The sequence below is a fragment of the Haemaphysalis longicornis genome, unplaced genomic scaffold, assembly GCF_048455015.1.
Source record: "Haemaphysalis longicornis isolate Haplotype H1 unplaced genomic scaffold, Haemaphysalis longicornis Haplotype H1 scaffold_12, whole genome shotgun sequence".
Classification (NCBI taxonomy): domain Eukaryota; kingdom Metazoa; phylum Arthropoda; class Arachnida; order Ixodida; family Ixodidae; genus Haemaphysalis; species Haemaphysalis longicornis.
In genome coordinates, this window is record NW_027526225.1 from 33,879,827 (window position 1) to 33,904,042 (window position 24,216).

Sequence of the window (24,216 nt, forward strand, 5' to 3'; positions counted from 1 at the left end):
CCATTTGCGAGAAGGAAGCGAAGACCAAAGTGTTGCGTGTCCGCCGCAAGGGGCCATGATCCTTCCATGATGTTAAAAATATACGTAGGTCTAAGAGCTTCTTTGCGGTTTTCGTGTGTCGTGATTTCTGAATAAATGTAAATGCCCGGCGACAGAACCTCATGTGCTACGAAAACAAAAGCGTTTTATAATTTCAACACAAAAAAATGCACTTTGCTTTATTCTCCCAGACTGTTAGTTTACGTCGACCACTTCGTTCCTCGTTTTTCCGTCCATCACAGCACAAAATGTCTTGAATAAATGAGGAATGCATCCGACGCTGTCACTCGATGCTACAGTACATGTGTAAAGAGTCAACACAGGCTAGTGCGACCTCGTAGCAGAAGGCATACTGTTCCTGCAAAAAATTACAAGACAGAAGTCAGAATGAGGCACTATTGATTCAGACACTAGGTCAACGTTATTTACTCAATTCTAAGCTGCATGGTATTTTAAAAGACCTAGAAAAGGGTGTGTGCCTAAAGCTGTGGCACACCAGCACTTCATTATGTACGTTTCCAAACCTACGGATCACTTGCTAGATGGCAGGTACGATTTACGAACAAGGTTGGAGGGAGGGTGGGCGAAGAAGAGAAAGCAGGAATCATGTTTCTCACTAATGTGGACGTCGGTTTCAAAGACGTTGAAAAAGTACCCTAGGTTGAGAGTAAAAATAACACTATGTTGAAACCACGGAATGCCCAAACATTGTAGTTCGGAATACAAATTCGACCATCTTTACTGACTTTACTCGGCGAACAATGATGTTAACAGCAAAGCTGCCTGGCGTTTCCAAATTGTAAGGCTAAACTTCATAGAACCTATTATATTGCTGGTAGATTTGCACAGGCTAAGAATGACTGAGTGGTTATTTATGCATGCCATGCTCTTCCCACCATTGCAGGCACTGCTAAACCGACACAGGTTGTTCTCAAAGCACAGTCTATCGTACAACTGCGCCATATATCCTTTCAAGGAACACCCGTTTGAACAGTCCGTTGGCACCCCTGCTAGAACCTCGCTGACGGTACTGAAAGGCTTCGACCAGTCGGAGACCAGGGTCACCGGTCCTTTGTAGTCCGTGGATTAATCCCTCACATCACAGTTGACCTCGTCATAACAGCGATGGAGTTAGACTTGCTACGTTTTGACTCAGGGCTCGTCGCAATACTTTAGCGCATGGCTTTGGCTTCTTCCACTCAAAGCTCGGGAGGAAGAAGTTTCCCTGTTTTTTCCTTCTCTTTTTCCCTTCTCTTTTGCATGGCTTTGTGATCACTAGCGGAGGCTTCAGGATTCGCCCCACGATGGCATGCCCTTTCGGTCGCCAACTCTCGCTGGCATTCCCTACGGGTGGCTTCTTCTTCTGTAGAGCACGCGAGTTAACCCATTTTCCGAACATTGAGACTATTCCGCCAAGCGGGATTGCCTATACTCTGTTTCATACAAAGCGTGCATTCCTGCTGATGATAGAGAGCATGTTTCGCGCTTCCGGTAATGTGAAACATCGGGCACAAGGCTGCGCAAAGCAGTATAATTCCAAACACTGTGAACGTAATTGTTATCATTACAGTTTTACTAGCGTTATCTGGACAGAAGAAGTTTGCGTATGTTTTTTACCGCTGTGGGTTGGTTTTTATGTATCCCAGCGGAATGCAGCCAAGCGAGCGCATCTAAACCTTGAAGAGACGGCCCGAGCGATTTCGCCATTCCTGCCTTTCGTTTTACAACGCAGATGCTATTCCCAGGCATGCGCATCTAAAGCCACAACGTGAGGTGGAGTGGTACCATTAGTTTATTTTTTGCTGGGGAATATTTGCGCGTATTTGATGGAGTTGCGCTATATGGCGTGTGTTCTTCCTTTCATAAGGCATGCCATCTACACAGCACTTTGCCCGCGTTAGCACACCTCGTCCCAAGGGAGAATCGCCCACGAACATCTTTGCTCTTAAGAAGGGGATCAATGATATTTTGTTTTGTAGTACATCTCAGCGCGACCTACAAAGTCTTTGATCTAAATAGAGATCATGTTTAAAGCTTTGCAGAAGAGGTATAACACAACTCTACTTGCATTCGAGTTCCGAAGATAATGACCTATAATTGCAACGGAGTGATTGACGGTCCCAGCATGATTCCAAAAATCTGTTTTTGGTTTCTATCTTACCCAGTCCACGATGAATTCAGCACGGCTGCCACGCACGTTCTGAACAGCGCGGAAGACGTCCAACTCTTTCTCGAGTTGGAGTTGGTCGCAGATTGCCGCTGAGACGCAGTAGAGACCAGAATGTTGGCATCCGTCATTGGAAGACATAAAAAATAACTGGCGACTTCCAGAACACCATACTACTATTAGAACCAGTCAGAACGCTTAAGCTGAAAGTGACTACATGAAAACCACCCTGCTAACGATCGTTTTTGCTTGAGAAATGATTATACCAAAATCTCAACTCTAAACTCCGTCTCGTTTAACCCCGGGGCGTGGCGCTCTTCCTGTGCCCGATCGACTTTCAGCTAGCGACCTGCCCATGCTCGCTGACTCCGTGTGCTGAGTTTGTTATGGCTTGTTTGGCTTTTTTAGTTCTTTGCTACGCCACTGCACCGGCTGGCGCTGCGTTTATTCACCATTTCTCCGCTGTATGCGAGATAGCTCAGTCGGGTGTCCTTATTTAGCCGTTTTTTCGGGCCGTTGCATTTAGTTCTTCCAATTCACCCTGTGAGGAGTGCACACCTTGTGTGGACTCGGCGGTCTGTGTAAATGAAAGGTTTTTTAATGCGAAAGAGTAACTTCGTAGGGCCGACGAAAGCACGCAAACAGCTGGCGTCCATCCAATGCGCACCTATTCTGATATCGTTCGAAAAATTCCCTAGAGCTATCACGCCTCTGCTAACGCGTCTCAGAGCGTTTCTTGCATGTAACAGCGCGCGTACATCGGAAATATTAAAAAATATTCAGCGCGTTTTGTTTCATAGCAAGGATGAGAAAAAACAAACACCAGAAAGTACTTAGCGTGCACGGTTTTATAAACAAAAAAACAGACGGAAAAACTCTAGGCTCGCGGGCGGTGCCCATTTACATGCGACGCGTTTCACACTCGAGTATAACAAAAAAATATTACGAGCACGCTTAACAAATTTGGCCTGATGTCTTAGTTGCCCTGCAGCTTCTTCGGAGGCAGTGAGGCACATGCATGAATAGTGAATCTGGAAAAAGTAGGTGCACTGAGTCTCAGTTCGACTTTGCAGGTTATAGAAAACGTCGGCAGAAAGCTCGGCGACAAACCTAGCCAGGAGAAACACTTTCGCGACAGAATGTGCTGAAAGATTCTGTGCATTGTTTTTGCACGGTGTTTTCAGCGAAAATATCGTTGGCGATTGTACTTGCTGCATACAGGTGAGAAAGACAGGCAACCGCACGGCAAAAAAAATGTTTTAGGTGCGGAGTTCCTCAGCACCGCAGAATGTCCGCCCGCATCCATCCGCAAGCATTTACAATCGAGGAAAATCAAAAAGGCTCCGACAGGATTCAAGCCTGTGTACGGTAGACGAGACAGAGTTAGTGTCAGCAGTTTTACCCATTGAGCTACGACCGTGAGCTATTACCCGAGAGTCAAACGGCTTACTCCGTAGCTTGGCGCAAAGCATTTGCACTTGGGAAAATTACACAGGCGCCAGCAAAATTTGAGCCGGTGTCTAGAAGACCAAACAGAGTTAGTGTCAGTCGTCTTACCCATTAGGCTGCGAACGTGAGTTAGTAACCGATAGCCAAAAGGCTTACTTCATCGCCTGTAATGGTGCGGAGTACCTCAGGAGCTTCCTATGTCCGTCCGCGTCCAACCGTGCGCACACTACCATCAAGCGAAAATCAAGCGAAATTCGTTTTGAGCCGTGAGTTGCAGTTGCTTTTAGGGAATATTCAAACTGCAACTCACGGCTCCAAACCAAATGACGGTCAGGGCGCGAATGGGATTTCACTCGGGGCGGAAATTCGATGTCATTTTGAATCCCCGTAGTCTGCTCCCTCGCCATCATCCACACAGTTGAGATGCTGCCATTTTTACCACGTTTCCATCGCTTTGTTACGTGCAAGTGGCCTACGAAAAAGATCGTAAGATAAGTGTGGTTTTCAAAGCAGCTATATACGAGGGGCGGCTGTTATGCCAACCGGGGTATTTGTCGGGTTGAGCCACCCCGAGGAAGTTCCTACAAGTGTGACTCCAGTTATGGTGAAAAAGAAGCAGCCACTGAAAAGGTTGGCGTTGTTTAGTGCCCCGTTTGTTAAAACAAATGCCTTCGCGTGAGGGTTTTGGCACTACCACGGACACATTGGCACGGTTGGAGCTCTTTTACACAATTCAAGGCACTACGTGTAAGCTTTTGCTCGTGCATAAATCAGCTTAACGTAAAAAAAAGTTTCGCGACGTAAAGCCCAGGTTGATAGTTTTCGAATGTTTAAATGAACGGAAATGCTGGCAGCTAGGGACTGCCAGTGGGACATGCGGGTTCGGTTGCAGCGTGATTTGCTTGTATAAGCAGAAGTTTGCATAGCTAGGAAGCGCGGCTCGACTGAACAGTAAATTCTCGATGCTGTTACGTATTTTGGGTACCAAGCGATACGATCGGTGTTGGTTGGTACGACGGCTAAATATTCCATAATTTCTAGCCCCCAATGCCAATGAAGCCAAGCTGCTGAGGATCCAGATAAAATTTAGCTCCAGTTACGGAGCGCGCCTTCTATACACAGACATTTTTCCGCACGCTAGTTACCAATCGTTGCCGGCTGCTATGGGCGGGTCGTTGTTTATAAGGCCGGTTGTGGCCCTGTGCGCGTACAAAGCGGTAGGATGCTCGTTGGAGCAGTTGTGCACTTATATTTCTGTCCAGCCACGTACGGAATTCTGCTCCTTGTTTAAATGTCGCCATACTTCCTTTGAAGGAAGTGAGGAGCCTCTCTAGTGGAAACTATTAGAAGGGAAAGTCGGACGAAAATCTCGTTTCTTTGTGTTCAATGACGTGTATACAAAATGCCTGAAGGCCGAAAGGACAGAACCATAAGTTAAAGAATGCTCAAAGCAACGCATTTCCCTATTGTTCGTGAAATAAAGTGAAGTATTTGGTATTCTTTCATTGATTGATTGATTGATCGAATAAACATTTGTTAGAAAAAGCGAAGAATACAATTCGGTGTTGCGGTAAGAAAAACTACTAGGTCCATAAGAAAAGCAAAGGGGAAGAGAAAGATACAACAACTAGCGAAAATAGAGCCTGATGCTAGATACAGCCCACCGGCCCGGATTTTTCTTGTCGGGAGAGCGCAGGTCTTCGTGTGAACGTTTTCATGCTGATTTGCTGCCTACCATGCCATTAAGTTCACCTCTTCTGTCTCTGCAGGTTGCAGTGCAAGCTTTAGTGAACCATAAGTCATTCTTGAAAGCACGTCTTGTGCGCGAGCCTAATACCCTGTACCCTGAATACCCGGCAGGGATATTCAGATTGGCTGACGTAATGGCAAGAGTCTCTTTTCCAGTGGTAGCGTAGTTTGTTCGTCCGGTCCTTCTTTTTTTGGGTGTTTAGGTGAAGGACTTGGGGGCCGGCTTGCCGCATATTTAAGGATGCTCAATTGCTTGAGCATTTCTTATTCAGACGGTCTGAACAGTGTTAGTGGGGCGGATTTGTGAAGAACACATGGCACACCACAGTGCTGTGGCCATTTTAGGGCTACTAGAATTGCTTCTTCAACGATGTTCTGTTACTCTCCTGTGGACCTAGTAGAAACTCACAAAGGGTAATCATCGGCGCACATAGCCGCGTTGAAACGTGGAATCTGAAGCACGCCGAGCAGTATGTGTTCTACAACAACAAAAATTAGTAGACGGGATATAACCGAGGCTTGCAGTGGTCATTTGCTTTAAAGTCCAGAATTATTACAAGTGAGGTGTCGAATGCCGGCTCTTGCATTGCGGTCAGAGAAATTCAGAGCCACATGTTGAGACACGCATCTTCGAAAGGTAGTAGAAACGGAGCCTCGACATGTAGCTGAGTTTGTAACATTATGTGAAGTCCCCCTGATATCTACAGGCAGGAGCGATTCCTTGCTACGTTATTTTATGCTAAGCGGGAGGCAGACACAGGACGAGATAAGAGATGAGATGAGGACGAGCGCTAACTTCCAACAAAGTTTATTTCGAGAAGCAAACAAATATATACCGCTCCCCAAAACAGTGCAAAATAAACAAAATCATCTAGAGATAACACACTTGCCATGCTCGAACATTCTATACACTCAGGAATTCCAACTCCTTATCACAAACAGCGAAGGAGGGGGAACGGACACATTCCGGCCCCACTCTACAAATATTTTCCGCTTCGATGATTTCGAGCGTGAGCCTGCTTTTGCTTTTCCTTATCACCAAACATTTTTCAAAATCCGGCTTACAACCATTTAGCAGACACGGGCTTCCGTGCAGTGCGAGGAAACTATCACTACTATTCATCACATTGCGTGCGTGTTCGCGGAGCCTATCATTTAAAAAGCGACCAGTCTGTCCTACATACTGCTTACCACAAGAGAGAGAGATCTTGTACACTACATCCGCAATGCCCTACATAAGTAGTGCCCCACCTACTGATCAGTAGTTTAAACCAGCAGTCTTTGAGGCTCTCGAACGCTGTTTATCCCACGCACACACAGATATCGGTAGCGGAAGCTTTGGTCAAGATGAATACATCAAAACAATCTCACCCACAATAAACGTCCTTACCCCTGTTTATATGCGCCGTGGTTCCGTATATTCATGGCTTATCAGACAACCTAAAAACATCGAAGCACGCCCCAGTGTAAAAGCACTGTGTTTTAAGCCCCTAAAGAACTGGCCACATTATTCAAGATGAAATATTGCAAAAGTAAAACCGAGCATGTGCCAAGAAGCACAAAAGCCTTTTCCTGTCGTGTGCAGAAAATGTGGTGTACCAGATCCCTCTCTCTTGTGGTAAGCAGTATGTAGGACAGACCGGTCGCGGTTTAAATGATAGGCTCCGCGAACACGCACGGAATGTCATGAATAGTCGTGATGGTTTCCTCGCACTGCACTGCAGCAAGTGGGTTCTAAAGGGTTGTAAGGCGGATATACAAAAATGTTTTGTGACAGGGAAAAGCAAAAGCACGCAGGTTCGAAATCATCAAAGCGGAAAAGATTGTAGAGTGAGACGGAATGTGTTACCTGCCCCTCCCTCGTTCTTTGCGATAAAGAGTTGAAATTATTGAGGCCATGGAATGTTCGCGCATGGCAAGTGTGTTATCTCTTGTAGATTTTGTGTACTTTTTCACTGTTTTGGGGCGTCGTTTGCTTCTCGAAATCAGCTTAGTTGGGAGTTAGCGCTTGCCTTCGTCTCATGTCTTTTCTCGTCCCGTGTCTGCCTCGCGCTGAGTAACCGTCGTCCTTGCTACGGTTACTCAGGTTATCGCTTCCCGGGGGGGGGGGGGGGGGGGGCTTAATATAACGTTCTTCAGCCAGGGATTCATGTGAGCCAGAGGTCTTTAGGTTTATGGCGTCAATATATCTGATTTCAGCGAGAAAATGTTCACATTTTAACGAATTCAAGTATCTGGGGTCATCTGTAGTTAAAAGAGGCACTATGGTGTGAAATTTATTCCAATTTTTATCCATCAAAAGCGATCTGTTGCTCCTCTGGCTGCTGCCGAGAGATTTTGATTTGAATGTTATATTGATCAGTGCCTAATGTTTTTGAAGACATGTCTACTTGACATACTTAACTTTGATTGGAGTGAATACAGCGCTTTCCGGAATACAACAGAACAATTAGCAAATGGAATGATGGCTCGACGGTTTTACTGAACAAGGTTTGGTGGGGTGAATGCGATGTAGTTTAAGTCACGATTTAAAATCATGACTTAAAAAGGAAAACAGGAATTGAAAGATTTGCAATAAAATTACTACCCCTTCATAAAGAGAGTCTAGAATACCGGGAAGGCTAAACGTGCGTCCAGTTTTCACTGAACGTTTGTACCATTAATCATCACACCTTCAAACACAGAAATAGCAAAGAAAGAACGAACCGATGCGACGATTTTGTGCGCACTATGTGAACGCATGTGCAAACAAAATAAATGCATAAAAATTTTCCCCTTCCTCATGATCGATGCGTGTATTGCCTCACTTAAAAGCGTTCCTTTTTCTCGAATTTCAAATATATATTTTGACACGATGGAACCCTAGTTTTCCGAACGCGCGAGTGTCCAGAGATCTTATCATTGCTTTTCGATCGACCAACGAGTCTAGGGGGAAATTTAGTATTTTTTGCACAGGACGCCATTTGTCCAACGTAAACGTTTTTGATTTAATAGAAGTGAGAATCGTTCAGGCAAAAAATGTGGCTCCTAGTAGAAGAAACTAAACAACTCACTGTATGAGCAGTCGTCCCGCCTACTTGAGATTCTTTCTCTGTCTCGTCTTTCTTTTTTTATTGTTAACTCCAAAAACATTTGCCTGGCAGAGCTTTAAAGGTAGACTAAAAGCTTTTTCTCAGAAAAAAAGGTTGATGCCCGTAAAAAGGTGAACTTGTAAGGAATTTTTACACTACAGCAAAGTAGAGCCGTCTGAGGTATTCTTTAAAAATTCCTGAGAAAGTCAGTTGCAGGAGTCACTGCGGTGCATCCTGCGTTTTTTTAAATATAACGCCATAAACGCAATTCCTGCGAGGAGTTTGCAAACTTACAGACACTGCACTACGACAGGTGTTCCTTCCGCTTGCGCCTGCCAGCGCTGTACATGCTCGAGGAGCTCCAAGACAACTTCCGCCGAGCTGGGCACACTCGGATGCGTCGGCCAGGACTGGGAGTGAAACTGCTTTAGGATACGGGGTGGCCCCTGGAAGAACGAAATAGAACGTCCCGGTCACTGGAAATAAATATTAACACCCCGTACAATAACAAAGAAGCCACCCAAAAAAGGAGCATCTAACTAAAGCGCTGCTTTTTAATACTCTGTATTCACCAACAACAGAAAATTAGCAACTGTGTGGGAAAGAAGATGAAAGGGTATCTTCTTTAGCACACAGCATCGAAGTGACACAAAAGAGGAGCACAATGTATTCAGACCGCACGCACCATTAACCCTTTTGTCCGGGCCGCCTCTCCACCCTTTCTTTAAGAGTAAGGAGGAATAAGGTGCTTTCACTGCGTAAGCGCAGAAGTCACTGCCTTCACCTGGAAGAGCTAGATTATTCTAATTCTTCTATCGAGTGCTCCCCACCCCATCCCTTCCGAACGAATGAGCGATTTGACGCTTTCACTTCACGAGCGTAACAGGCGCTGACTTGACTTAGTCGGAGCTGGCACTTTTTCACTTATCGCTCTTGGCGTTGGCTGAAATTGAAGGCCAAATTGATGGAACGAGGCCTTTCAAATACTTGACCTGGAGTTACAACTTTGCTTAAATTTAAAATGTCTCATCTTAACTTTATGAACTTTCCCAAATGGAATATTGGTACGCCAATCAAGAAATCTGCAGTGTCGACTCTGAAGAAGATGAGTCGCACGTGGCGCAACCCCGGTTTTACTGCAGCATTGGCTGCCTATAAAATCGTGGTTCGTAGCTTCATGTGCAGCGTCCCGCAGCGGCGTAACATGCTTGGTTCCTTTCGGACCAGCTCCGCAACGTCGTGGTACCGAAGGTAAGGCTGAGACTACGTGGACAGCCCCGCCATTAGCCGATCTAGCACGTCGATGCCCCGAGCCAAGTGACCCCAGTCTGTGACCGACGAGAATGAAGACATGAGGGGCCGTGACCAGCTGAGACCATTTTCAAGCCCCACCCCTCCCCCTCATGTGGTGCGGCCCCAAATTTGCAGCGCCTCTTTTCAGCCAAGGTGGGCGTCACTGTACTCTGGCCACGTGGCATGCAGCTCATCATCTTCATCCGTGGCCGCATGAGCATAGGAACTCATAGTTTCCATCTTGTCTGTTATCTTTACAGCAGCCGGTCTTGGACTGCGGCCTCAAACGTGGTGGTCGCCTTCGAGAAGAAAGAAACCAGTGGAGCACTGCGCCTTCCAGACACCACTCCGAAAACGAAGATGAACTACATGCGGCATAACCCCGCCGTTTCTGCAACCATGGCTGCCATGTATATTATCGTTAGCTTCTTACATGGTTCACACCATGCGCCTTGTCACCCCGTAACTATAGTTTGAGGACGCTTATCATTATGGACTGGTGTAAACAAGGAGCAGCTGGGGGCAAACGTGCTTTTCTGAGCAACTACGAAGAAGTCACAAATAAAACTGAATGGTATGCTAGAGGACCGTATGGTTGTGGAAGACGTCTCCTGCACAATTTACGGGTGAAGAAATGACATGCCACTTGAACCAGGCGACCACATGGGTTTAATGTAGAGGCCTTTTAAGCATAAAAGGTCCTTTTTCCACAATTGGAACCATTCGAGCGCAAGTATAAACCTTAGACACTTGGGCTGCTCCAACACAATTTGCAGTAGACTATTTAAATAAATTCTACTCCAAGAAGAGTTCGTGGTAACATAGCAGGGATAGTTGTGTTGGTGGGTATTTGTCAGAATACCGCTTTTTCTGACGGTCCCACGCCTACGAACGGTAGTTTGGGCAGCGGTTGACTGCGTTTCCAAAAAGCCTTTGCGGCGTGTTCGTCGCAGTCATAGCCTTTAGGAAAATATTTTCGACAAAGGTCATATACTCTCCTACGCCTACCGCAGCCCATAATTTAGGCACTGTAGGCATTTACACGTGCCTTAAAATTTCAGTAAATGTGCTAGTGAGGAAAACAAACATTTAATGCAAAATGTCGAATGTTTTCATCTCTTTATTTTGCCACTGGTAATAAAAGAAAATTTTTCTTGGAATGGGTATTAAGTGGCATTGACATTCTTAAGTGGTCAAAAACACATCGGAAGCCATTTTGGTGGATGAGCTGAATACTATCACTGATACCATATTGAATACAGGTATACCCAAATCCCAGTAGTCACATATGTTAAAATCTACCTACGCCTTCTTGGACGTTGTCGGGGAAACCTGTACAAACGTACATCTTTGGATGTAATGCCTGGTGACGAATTTCCTAAAATTCAATGAATTCTGCACAAATTAGATTAACCCTTAGGAATAGCCGAATCATGACTATAACATTTGCTGCACGTAAACGTCCTCTGAATGGAGCAACGAAGAAAACATAGAGCTTCAGTGCATTACAATGATTGATAACAGTTGTATATTTTATCGCATACTCCCAATAAACTTATCTTTATCATCAGTAAAAGAGATTGAGCCGTTGTTTCTCACCAGCCAATTTCCTGCGAGATACGTGTAACGCCACACGGTGTTTTTGTGTGCTTGGCAGTTGCGGAACCAAGCCCCTAAAAACCGCATGACTGTGCAGTTGTAGTGCTGCCTCTAGTGCTGTTTAGTAGTATCACGTGTGGGGTAATGCTCAGTTAATAGACAGACAACGAGGGTGTATTTTCACAGGTATTACGTAACTCTGATGTTGTGCTGCGCTGCAGTGAAATATTTGTGAATATATCTTCAATACATCAATCGCTCAAGAGTGAAGCTTAATAAAACCAGGTTTTAGTTTTTCTTCAAGCCACTGAAGTGGTTGTAGACAAGGTCATATCTGTGGAGTGTTTGCTGAAATGTGTCTACCTGATCGCCAATTTCTTGCGCTTTTTCCGACGTTGCGATACATTTTTTCGGAGATTGCTTCTCCTAGGTACCCAACAGTTAACATTCAAAGTGTGATAGGTCGACAAGGTTGATGATCGAAGCAATGATCCGATGAGGTGATCTGATGAAACGACGATTGCTGGTTCCTTGGCCGATGGCACATAGCCGACGATGGTCTACTCCCAGTAAACTCAAAATGTACAATATGTACACCTAACACTACGTATTTACAACTCATGGCTCATGATCGCAAACAAGAGGTCGGGCAAGGCCCACGTCGAGTGGGAGCTCTCCACTCTCGCCCTCTAATCTCCTGTCTTTCTTTCCCCCTTTCTTTTAATTTCAAAAACCTCAAACTCATGGGTTTTCCCAACAAAACCCCGCCCACAAAAGGGACATAACAACTTGGGAGTGAGGATGGCTCACTGATTAGCCCACACTAGGCCACTGATTGGTCATTGTGACAAAGCTAGGTGGGTTCAAAATAGTCACGTGACCCACCTCTCTCAGTCTCATACAGAAGCCTTAAGGTATTCGGCAAAACAAAAATATAACAGAAATTAAAACCAACCAACTAAAAGCAGACCTAACGACCTGACTCGCCTCTCAGGCGGCCCGTCTCAAAGTATTGTCATACCGTGCCCGCGTATGTTATCGCTCCGCGCCGCGAGAATTCCTTTGCTTTGTAGAGACGTGGAGGGCCTAACAAAGCCTGGTCGCCTACCTATTAACGCATGACAACCTCCGAGTCGCCAGGTTCAGACGTGTGGGGAACTGAAACTTCGCCCAGTAACATTGAGCGGTGCAACTGTCACAAACAGCACGTCTAGGGACCTTTTCCTATGTTTGACCGGAGGTATGACCCCTTGATCGACCTTCAGCTCCCGTCCTCTTCGGGATTCTCGTGGCGGTATTCGCGGTCGTTAAAACGTCAATGGTCCTCCTCTGCTGGCTTCTCAAACAAACGCAACGAAATCCTTCGAAATATAACACCGCTTTCAACCTTAATGGCGTGACCGACGCGTTTGTAAGCGTCGTATCCGAGCACGCTCGTCGGGTGGACACAAAAGCGCGGCGAATAACAAAGCAGCCTCCCCGGTTTCTCCTTAAGCCCGTAGCGCCCAACTGAGCTCGGCCTTCGGGAAAACAAACACAATACATGTAAACACGCTATGCCCATTGAACCATACCTAGCTTCCGGGCGGCATTAATAATAGGTGAGGTGCCCGAAGTTAACACCAACCTTCACGAACAAAAAGAAGCACTGAAATGTTTCGCAACATCTTGTGCCAAGCTCCTTGCACAGTCATGGATATAACTATGAACATACGACCGCCAAATTGTGTGCCACGGCAGTCATAGATGGCACATAAATGAAAAGGGTGAGGGCTTTTTTTTCTACTTTGTCTTCTTCTTGCATATTTCAAGGCACCTAACTTCATTATCTACCATGGTGGGCTGCTCTCGAGGCTTTTCGATGCTAGTAATGAAGGGAGAACTTTATTAGGCTGAAGTACTCGCACGATTGCTCCCATGTAAACTAACGTTAGGTGGTTTCAGATAACATAAGCAGGTCAATGAAGTACACAATATTGATTTTTAAGCATTAGGAATTTCTCCCAGTTGTGAACCACAAGTGATCTCTACGTGGTCTCTAAGCGGTGCTGAGACGAGTATTGCAAAGCAAAAAAAAAACTTTCGCACCGAGCTTTGGGTCAACAGGAAGGTACGGACGACAAGACCCTGGAAGTCTTGTGTGCTCTTCTGCTCCACAGTCACGTCCCCGTACGCCGCCGCGCACTTGAGATCAGGCCAGAATATTGGTGTCACCGCCTGTGGGAGGAATCATTGTTAAAAAGCAAAACTTACGAGCATCAAACACGGCGAATGAAAAAAAAAAGCCACATTATTCCACACGCCCCCCTCCTCAACAAATATATGGGCGAGTGTTTGTGTGTATGTATAGATACAGCGCTTCGGCTCAGTGAATAAGGCGCTTTGTAGGTGAGCCAAAGGACTTGGGTTCGATTCCCGGCCGTGGCGGCCGTTTTACTGAAGGAGGCGAAAGGCGAAAACGGCCGTTTGTTTGAGATTTCGGCGCGCGTTAAAGATCCCCAGAAGGTAAAAATTATTCCGAAGTCCTCCGCTACAGCGCACCTTATCGCCAGTGCAGCGTCGGCATGTTCAACCACATAATGTGTGCGTGCGAGCATGTATATATGTATGCATGTATACGGGCCTGCATGTAAGCGTGTATGCATGTGTGTGAATGTGTGCAATGTGTAATATGTGTAATGTGTGAGTGTACCCATGCACCTAGTTGAGTAATTTTCTATGAATGTTCGTATATATGTATGCATTTCTGCTAGTAGCATATACGTTTTCTTACTCTTTACTACTGGCCGTAAGTACACATGGTTTCGTAGTGATTGGTTTAGAATTTTGATGACTAGTATCGACATATTGCCACGAAAGCCTATTTAAACAAGTCATTCATTTTCTGAGAGGATACGGCCGAGCCAGAACAGGTCCTGTGGCTACAGTTTTAAGGAACTAACTAGAACGACGTCGATGAGCTACTCTAGGTAAAGCTATTAAGGGGAAGCACAAGGTGTCTTATCAAACGGGAAAATATTCACCATATGTGTCATCGATGACAAGACAAAAGGCACCTGAATGGCCACCGCTGTGAAGAAAAAAAAATGGCCCAGTTCGCATCAGGGGTGCACGGCTGGAGAAACAGGAGAGCTATCGGCACCTCTCCATTTGTAGGAGTCCGGGCTGTTGCACATCACATGGATTTGCGAACTTGCGTGTGAAAGTTCTCCATACCTGGCAGGCCGGGAAAATTCTTCCTGCGGGCTTTGACATCTCTCCCAAAGTGGACCGCCTTATCAAGTGCTAGAGTCCGTGTAAACCGGCTTCGCGTACTCGGCGTCTGTAGCACCCACTCGCCGTCTGTGCTCCTTACTTTAGGCGCGAGCGCGCGTAAACTGACGAGGCGAACAACACGCGAGAGGTCACGCCACGAACTCAATCGCATAGAAGCCTAGCTTGAAGGAGCCAGGATAGATTCTGTTCACGGGAAGCGTTCTTTCTCCTGGTTCGTCTACTTATTTTTCATGCGGCGGCGGTCTTTTAGTTGCTTTTTTTTGTGCTTAGTTTTGGGGTTAGGTTATCGCCTTTATCGTCTTTTTATAATTTATTTCCATATCCACAAATCGATGTGTGCATTTGCCTTCCAGTCACGAATTGAGGCGGCGTGGGAAAGCGAGACAGAATGGCTGTACTACTTGTGAAAATTCTTATCTAGACTTTTTTCCTCGTAAGTGCTGCACATTGCGCGCCAAAACCGTTTTTTCTGTCCTATTGGCCCCGCATGTTTTTTTTACGCCCCAGCTACCCCCGTACCCCATGAACCTTTGGGTGGTCCTCTGGCTAGGTCGCCGTTTTTACGGCGTTAAGGTCCCGGGTTCGATTTCAGAGACCTCCCTAACCATACTTTGTCTCGAGCGCGCACTCCCTAACCCTGCTAACGGGCTTCTTGCCTCTTCGCCACTGTTCCTCATACTTTTTGGCAAAGCATTTTCAACTTCTCGACTGCGCCTATGATTAGAGTTTCCTGGTAACGCTCCTTGGTAGAGCTAATTGCTTAAAAGCTGCGCTTTTTAAAGAAGCTGATTTCGCGCGTATTTGCACCAGAATCGTAAGAGCAGCCGCTGAATGCACTAAGCACAGCGCTAACTGGGCAGCGTTGAAGCATGAAACAAAAAGGGCGACGTATCTCCTCCTTTCATTGCAGATGTCCACAAAAGACGATAGTCAACTGGTGCACTGCCAAGTACATGCGTCCCTTCTCGTTCCAGTTCACCTGATATGCTGTTCCTCTACCATCTCGTTCCTCTCAAGATAAACACGCTAGAGGTAAGCTCAAGGCATTTTAAATTTATCGCGTTCCACTGCGCCGTGTAGGGGTGACTCGTTGCCAGCCCTGCCGTATGGCGGAGACGAGCGTGAATCGACGCACCCTACTAAAACGTTTATAGAACCATGTTCTACTCCACGAGCTTTATAAGCGGGACGTGGAACCTATCAAGTGGAGACCTTCGTGGTTGTTGCCATTTCATTTCTTAAATGCCTCCAGGAGCTATAGTAGCGCGGGCAACAGCAGGGGATGGTGTTCTGCAGTTGATCTAGTATTACATTCGCTGTTGCAAAAATCAAGCATCCATGAAATGTTTAATAAAGGAATGCTGAACATATCACTTATGTATTGATTTTCTGCCTGATATTTGCTTAATGCCCTGTTCTTGTTCAAGAAATTTGACTGGTGTGAACATTGACACCTTCAGATTAGGCTGTGGGTATATAATACTATTGCGCAGCTTCTTTTTCACTTCGGCCTAGTGGCTGAATCGAGTTACAGAAATAGAGACAGAGTCTGGTGGGTTGCTGAAATTCCTGAAAAGCTGAATTGTGTCAAGGACTTTATTTTCCGGCGGGGCAGCACTACGTTTGTGCGTTGGTGTGCCCCCCCCCCCCCTAAGGACGTCATCTACCCTGGTGACGACTTACCCGCCTCTTGGATATTTATAGACACGTTATCTTGGCGTCCTGAGAGGTTTTTTCAGCCCCGACCAAGACTCATGTCTTCTATTTCACAGCCCCAAAGAAAGTCACCATAGATGATCTGATGTAAGGCCCCGAGGAAATGGTACGCCGTTATAGCCTGAACACCCTCTTGCACATGGGTGGTTTCAAGTACTGCGCATTGGCTGCTACGGCTGCTGCTGCTCGCAAGGTCGCAGGAAAAGGAGCCGCCCTTGTGAACGGTGCTTCATTTCCTGTGGCCTGCATGGGCACACAGGTTTTCTACGTGATAGTATCCCGCTTTTATTCCGTCGTTAGCAGCGTTGCTCTCGCGGCCTTAGTGAGACCGTATGGAAAGGTCGTGAACGTCAGCCAGCCGATGTGGAGGAGTCTCCAGCATATCAAGACCGACATGCGACTTGCGAAGGCGGACATGACCAAGGCGGTTCCTAAATTCATAAATATGCGAGGGTTACAGGCCCAGTTTGAATATAAAGGTGTGCGACGGGGATGCGTTCGCTGCGGTCAGAGCGGCTACAAACTCAGCGGCTGCAAGACACCCTGGTGCGGCCACTGCTGGGAGTACCGTCACGGGGAAGCCGTCTGTAACGGCAAGTGTTGCCACTGCAAGGGCAACCATGCAAACGCCGACTGCCTCCGGTCGCGGTCTGATGCGGACAGTGCAATCAATTTCTCCGAGACACCTTGTACTCCCCCCAGTGAGCACGTTCTCGAGACCGCAAGTGAATTGTCTGAACTACCCCGTGCACCCCCCAGCCAGCCGGGAGAGCTCTAAGACGGAAGTATTGATGCTCTCGAAAGCGCAAGCGAATTTCCCGAACTACCCTGGGCCTCTTCGAGTCAGCCGGCGGAGACGTCAAGGGGGAACACTGCTCCAGGCGTCGCCACGACGATCGAAGAATCTTCGAGCGACAGCCAAGAGATGGATGTCGAATCTCCACGCCACTGTCAGAGGAGGCGATTGCACGTCTTTGGCTGGTCACTTCATCGTTATTCGACTGGCACTTCCCTCTTCACGAGCCTCTGCTCTACCGAGTGCAGCGACATCGCAGAGCAGCCTCAGTGCGAGAAAGGCCGTGAGTCGGTCAAAAACACCGTTCTTTTTGGAATCTAGAGCGGCTCGCACAGCAGCCGAAAGGAGCAAACCAAGCCCGGCCCGAGCGTTAAGACAACGGCGAATCATTATCGTCTTGCACCCAAGCCGCCTGCGGCTGGCCTCCGTACGCCCAGCTCCAGTGTTCTCCCTCCTGGCGAAGATCAACGATCCCCGTGTGGTCAATCCTATCAGCCAGGTTGCCGACCTACTCTGCTCGCCATTCCTTCTGGATTGGCGAGACGCATCCAAGCGGAGTTTGCCGCCTTCCTCCGTGGACTCAGGTAATGCGGATGACAACAAGACTTTGTGTGTTGAGATGTCCTCTGAGGAAAGCGAAATGGAGGTGGGAGCATCAACATTAACTAGCGCATTTATACCACCATCATGATTGTGCATTTTATTTGACTGAATGCCCACGGTGTTCGCCGCTTGGAAAAACGGCGCGAGATTATGCATTATCCACGTCCGCAAAATGTGGACGTTCTCTTCTTGCACGAGGGTAGTTTCCGCTTAGCGCGGATGTGTTGGTTTTTCGCAAGCGTTTTTCAGTACAGGCGCTTTTCGCATTTACTTATCGGGCAGCTTCGGATGAAGGGGTTTTTTTCTTGCGAGACAGCCTACCACGCAAGGCTCACTGCACGTTCGGTTTGGAGGGCGCATGCTGCTGGCAGTAGCTTTTCTGCTCTTCAATCGTCATGTGCGAGCCATGGCTGTTTATGCACCAGCGCGGCACTCCGATTCCTCAGCGTTTTTCATATCTTTAGATGCATTCATGTTGTAGCCCAACCCCAGGTTTTTAGAAGGGGACTTTAACTGTGTTCTCAATCCCCTGCGAGATGTGTGTGGTCCTGGACAGGGTAAAACCTATGTAGGCGTAATGGATAGGTAAAACCTATCTTGAAAGCCCGTTCCAACTCAGCGACGCGTGGGGACAGCGGCATGGCCAAAGATTTGTCACCACGCGGGAGAGGGGACGGTCTGGCAGCCGGTTGGATGAGTTGTTTTTTAGCCCGGACCTCAGCCACTATCTTGAGCGCTGCAACGTTCTCTCTTTTCTGCGGGCATTTCGCGTATCTCTGATGACAGGCCAGTCTTAGCCACTCTAAACTTCGGTGACTGTATGTCACGACAGCAGATGCGGCGATAAGGTCAGTGAAGCCGCCTTAAGGGAAGCGCTTCGTCCGGCACGTCGCGACTCTAGGAACCCATTACCGTAGGATGAGTTAAAGTCGTGCTGGTGCGAGGAGCTAGTCCGGGAGGGGCGAGCGCGTAAAAGCTGTCTCACTGCTGCGCTCAACGATACACTATGGAGGCTTTGGATTTTGAAAAGGGGTGGCATTTTAACCTTAACCATATGTGACCACGTATTTGTATTGATGGCACGATATGAACACATGTTACTGCAGTCCTGTCACACTGCTAGTAGTGCCCAGTTGTGAGGCCGGCAAGTGTCAGATACATTCGTGTTACGGTACGTCGAGGCAGACTCCCTGGACGTACCAGGATTGGACTGAGTGCCACAGCTTATGTTGCCGGAAGGCTCCAAAAGCGCTAATTCCGAAAACATTTGTGAGGTTTTCACGGCACATTTTTCTCGTTGCGGGATGAATTCTTTGAGCAACGCCTAGCGACGTTTTGTGTAGCGCTGACATCGGTACCCGATGACATGGCTAGTGGGCTATGCGCGCTGGTTTCGACAGGGTAGCTGTATGATTGCGTCAGACTTCTAAACGGCGAGGCAGCTTCGTGCCCTGACGCCCCTCAAGGTTTTACAAGACATTTTCTTTCGTTGTTGGAGGTGCGCTTCTCGCAACGGTGAACGACTTTCTTCTTCGTTGAGAGCGACCCGAATTCTTTCGCGAGTTTCACGTCGTCCTGATAGCGAAGCCAGGAGGGAACCATTCGGGCTCAGGTGCGTACAGACCAATCACATTTTATAAAACTGATTATAATGTTGTCGCGTCCATTCTAGCCCGCCGAATGAGCCACGTATCTCGCACATCCTAAGCAGCGCGCAAACTTGCAGAGTGCCGGTACGGTCAATTTTTTAAATGCGGAGCATTTCTTAAGGCACATTCCCACTGGCGATGCGCCTCGTCGCGCGACGAAAAGCGACGTCGCAAAGCGACGAGCCGGCCGTCGCTTTTCGGAGTTTTGCGCCGGCGGAGCAGGTCGCTCTGGGTCCGAATTCCCTCGTCGCGCGACGGCCCCGCAAAACCGGTAAGCCAATCATGGCCGCGGAGTAGGCTGACGTAGCCGGAAACGAAACGTTTCTTTACATCCGGTATGCAAACGCTGCGGGCGGGCGGGCGAGCGCCGCCACCGCCGCTGGCTCGCTCGGCCAGGCGCTTGGCCCGCTATCGCTGTACCCGCCCGGGTCGGGCCGGCAAGCAACTACCCGTGTGCATCGGTTCTTTGGTCAGTGGCTTCAGCGTACGCGTGCACTAATCAACGAATAGCGTGGAACTCATCAGTGTGGAGAAGCGTGTATGGATTGTAAACAGAGCTAGGTGGACAGCGAGACGGTAGGTTGACTTGCAGCCTCTTCGTCTATCGGCGACTGGTAAACACGCGTAGAGTTCGGAGGCATCAGAACGTTGCGCCTGTGAAAAGAAGCGACATTTGTGGGCCGTGATGCGGGTGTTGTGGCGTGAAAGCAAGCGTGTGCATTTCTTCGTGCAATAATATGTTGAAAAGAGCCTTCGTGAGTTTGTTATTCTGCTCCTCCCGCAACCCGCAAATGCTTTCGGCATTGCTCCAGGTTAGTAGCATGTGTTTTCGTTTGATTTCGACCTGCTTTTGTCGCGTATTCTTTGACTTCGAATGGTTGACGCACGAACGAGGTCGTATGTACAAGTCGGGAAGCAGCTGCGCTGAACGCAGTCGCATCATCGCTCATCGCAAGTGCGAACACCACCTCAAGGCCTCATCGCGCGACTCGCGCCGTCGCGCGACGAGACAAATCGCCAGTGGGAATGTGCCTTTAGGCTCGCGATGTCGCTGGTCGATGTTGTCGGCGCCATCCACACGCTCACTGCGCATGCGCGTCGCGTCGAGGCGCAGGTGCGCGTCTCTCCCCCGTACCCTGCTCACTCTCAACAACAGGTGCAGCGGTGCGGGAGGAGCGCGTGTACCCCGTGCGCTCTGTCGCTCTCACCAACAGCTGCGGCGATGGGGGGGAGCGCGTCTGTGCGCGCATGCGTCGTAGCGACCCGTGCGCTGCGTAGGGCTCAACAATAACGGCGGCAGGGCGTGTACACGTGATAACGGCGTGGTGGGAGCGTGGAAAGTTCGCGCGCTTGTGTACGGAAGTGTGCCCATGCACATCTCTCCCCCGTACTCCTCTCCCTCGAACGCGGACGGTGTGTATATAAGCGGCAGAGCGCGCGTTCGGAATTCAGTCAAGGGCGTCTTTGCTTAGCTTTCGCTTGACTTGACGCTTTGCTTGACGGCACCAAGCAATAAAGACAGACTTTAACTTTACACTCCTTGCCTTCGATTCTCCTTCATACAATAAAGAAGAATAATAAAGACGAAATAACAATTAAGCATTCCCAAACCATACCCAATTACGCAACATTCACGCGGTACCCCCACCACTCTGCGACGCATTTACTCGAGTTCCCCCCGTGGGAAGATGCTTTCGGGGTTTTTTTCCTGCTTAGCCCTGACCCGCGACCTATTTGACTTCGTGGCGAGAACCGGCATTTCGGTTTGTTCCATATCGGTTGATCAGACGAAAGCTGTCGATAGGGTGGAGCAGCGGTACATGCTCAGTGTTTTATATATCTACGGCTACCCGTTAGGGTATATACCTCGCCTTTGGCTAGCTTACTCGAACGTCACTGCTCAGCTACTTGTTAACGGCCGCCTCAGTGAGCGCTTCACAGTTACGCGCTGGAGCAGGCAGGGTTGAACCTTGTCTCCCTCCCTATTTGGCAATGCCTGGACCCCCTTCTGGATCCCGTGGCGGCGTGTCCTTCCATCCGCGGCTTCACGCAGCCCGGTCAAGGCCACATTAGGTATCTGCAAATGCGGTCGGTGTGTCCGTTTTTTTCCAGGATGAGGACAGCTAACGAGTGTTTATACGGATTGTTTCGGAGTATGGTGAGCTGTCCGGATCCCGGATGAACAAGGGCAAATGTAGAGTGCTGTGCTTTGGGTCACCTGCCACCGACCTAGCTGGAGACGTAGAGTGGGTGAAAAAAGTCCTGGTGCTAGGCGCAATTTTTCACGAAGTTTGGCGAAGTTGGCTGTTAGACGTGGAAGGGTCTATTGGACACCACCTACAAATGCAGTGCCACAACTTCAACTTTTGAGGCTGTCTTTCTCTGAGAGGATCTATATTATTAGGTCGTGCGTTTTAGCGGCGCTCTGTTAGGCGGCGGGGGTGGCTGGACCACCTCGCGACATAACGTTTCGAGTGGCCGCAAAATTTGGGTCATTTATCTGGAGTGCGGTTTCTACGCTTGTGACCTCAGATACGACCCTATCTGTGAGCGCACGACATACCTATGCATTCGCGCCCACATCGAGGTACTCCGCAGAAAATGTTTCCAAAACGTCCGGTTAAACAAAATTAGGTTTGACCGATTTACCGTATCTCTTCATTCTCTTTGTAACGAAGGCGACGCGACTTCTCGTGTAGGTGACGGGAACGTTTCTCTGGTCCCTTACCCTCATCCAAACCGCCGGCACGGTGCTGCGTGGTGTGCATTACCCAAGGAGGAACCCCTAATGTTGAACACGCGCTTTGCTACTCATAGATTCTATGAAGTTTGGCTGGACCAAGGGCTTCAGTTCAAGTTACACATAAATTCAAATGATTGAAGTTATAGTTTAGGAGCTTTCACTGAATGAATAGATGTGTTGATGGCACTCATACCTCGTCTTCAAGGGGCCCAAGCGTGACAAGAGTGACGGCTCCGCTGCCGACTAGCATCTCCCAGAAGTCGTCGATGGTTTCCAGCAGTGGCATTTGCGTCACCAAGTATGCCTTGCTCCTCTTGTACCCCTATTAAAGAATACAATACACTTATTATGACAAAAAAGAACAAACAGCAAACTTAAATAAGTAGACAGGGTATCTTGCTTTATTACGAAAAAATGAGAAATTATGGGGACTCAAAGGTAAAAAGAAGAAATTTATATGAATGCTACTTGTAACTTACCCAAAAGATGTTGTATTACGCGCATTTGCATGTTTTACAAGGTGTCACAATCAAGAAGTAATTGTTTCGTCAGTTCACCAAAATTGCTCCACACGCCACAAGGATTATTTTATGAAAGCTCTGCTCCGCTGCAATGCTCCTGATGTCGTGTCCTTTCTCACTGTTTTTTCTGCCACTGCTGAAAACGTGTTTCTCTACGAATGCTTGCAACCTTGTTGTTTATGTATATTTCGCCTAAAGACAAAAAGTTCTGCAGAAATTCTTGAACTTATCTATAATGCGCAGGATTCTTATGCCGCTTATCTTGAGAGAGTTTTTTAAAGCCAAGATTTTTGGTTTTTCTAAATCCTGTCCAACCAATTATCTCCATTTATGCTGTTATAAAAATTGCAGGCGGAATGTTCCCGAAATGTGCGTTATCGTGGAAATGCAGGGCGTTTCCCGGTTCGTCATTTTGTATATTTTTTTTTATTTTTCTTATGCCTTTGTGTTTCGAAATTTCGTTCGACCAATAATCTACATTTGCGCTATTATAACGAGTACAACTGGGAAATTCGCAAAATTTGCATTATTGCGATATGCAAGGCGTTATACGGTTTGCTGTTTCCAAAATTTTGTAATCTTTTATTATTTTTCTGTTTCAAAATATTCTTTGACAAATTTTATCTGTTGACGTTATTATAAGGATTACCGATTACATTTGGAATATTCAGAAATTCTGCGTTATTCGGAAAATGCAGGGCGTTCCATGGTTCGTTGCTATCCGTCTTAAATAATTTTCTTATTTTTTTTTTAGTGTTTAAAAGTTAGTCTTCCAATTTTCTCACTCACGCTATAATAATGATTAGAAGTCGAACTTTCGCTAAATCTGCATCATTGTTGAAATGCAAGGCGTTACACGATTCGGCATGTTTCGTAATTGTGGTATAGTTTTCTTAATACTTTAGTTTTCTAAATTTTGTCCGATGAATTATCTCAATTTACGCTATTATAACGATTACAGATAAAACTTTCGCAAAATCTGCATTATTCTGGAAATGCCATATGTTGTAGGTTTCGCCCTTTTCTGTAGTCTTTTTACGTTTTTTTTATTTTTGTAGTTTTTAAAAGTTTGGTTGGACCCATTATATTCATTTACGCTATTTTACCGATTGCAGGTGGAACTCTCGCGAAATCTGCATTATTGTGGAAATGCAGGACGTTACACTGTTCGCCATTTTTCGTACCTTTTTATGCATTTTTCTTACTTGTTAGTTTTTCAAAATTTTGTGCTACCAGTTCTCTCCAGTTACGCTATTATGGCGATTACACGAAAGGTGGGACTGCAGCGATATCTGCATTTTTGTAGAAATGCAGGGCGTTACACGGTCATGCCTGTGGAGGTATTACGAAAAGAATGCTACGCAATAAAAGACAAACGGGTATGCTGTACATGTTGCACTACTTCAGCGCCCAAGCCCGCAGGGAAGACTGACAATAGCATCACGGTTCCTTCATGTAGGACGCTCTGATCAGTTTTTCTTGTCGCGAAATCAAAGCTGGCGAGGAAATGTAAGCATAACATTCAAAATTTTCTTAGTACAGCAG

The 24,216-nt window shown here is 47.2% G+C and overlaps 1 protein-coding gene across 1 annotated transcript in view; it reads right to left on the bottom strand.

Moving 5' to 3' along the window:
• Positions 1 to 322: 322 nt before the first annotated feature.
• LOC144161548 (receptor-type tyrosine-protein phosphatase epsilon-like) overlaps positions 323 to 24,216 on the bottom strand; it is a 106,492-nt gene continuing 82,598 nt past the window's right edge. Inside the window, exons 21-23 of the mRNA XM_077692202.1 lie at positions 22,344 to 22,472; positions 13,456 to 13,584; positions 323 to 397 (exon numbers count right to left, since the gene is read on the bottom strand). Of these exons, the coding sequence (XP_077548328.1) occupies positions 323 to 397; positions 13,456 to 13,584; positions 22,344 to 22,472 (333 nt within the window). The remainder of the gene's footprint in view (positions 398 to 13,455; positions 13,585 to 22,343; positions 22,473 to 24,216) is intronic.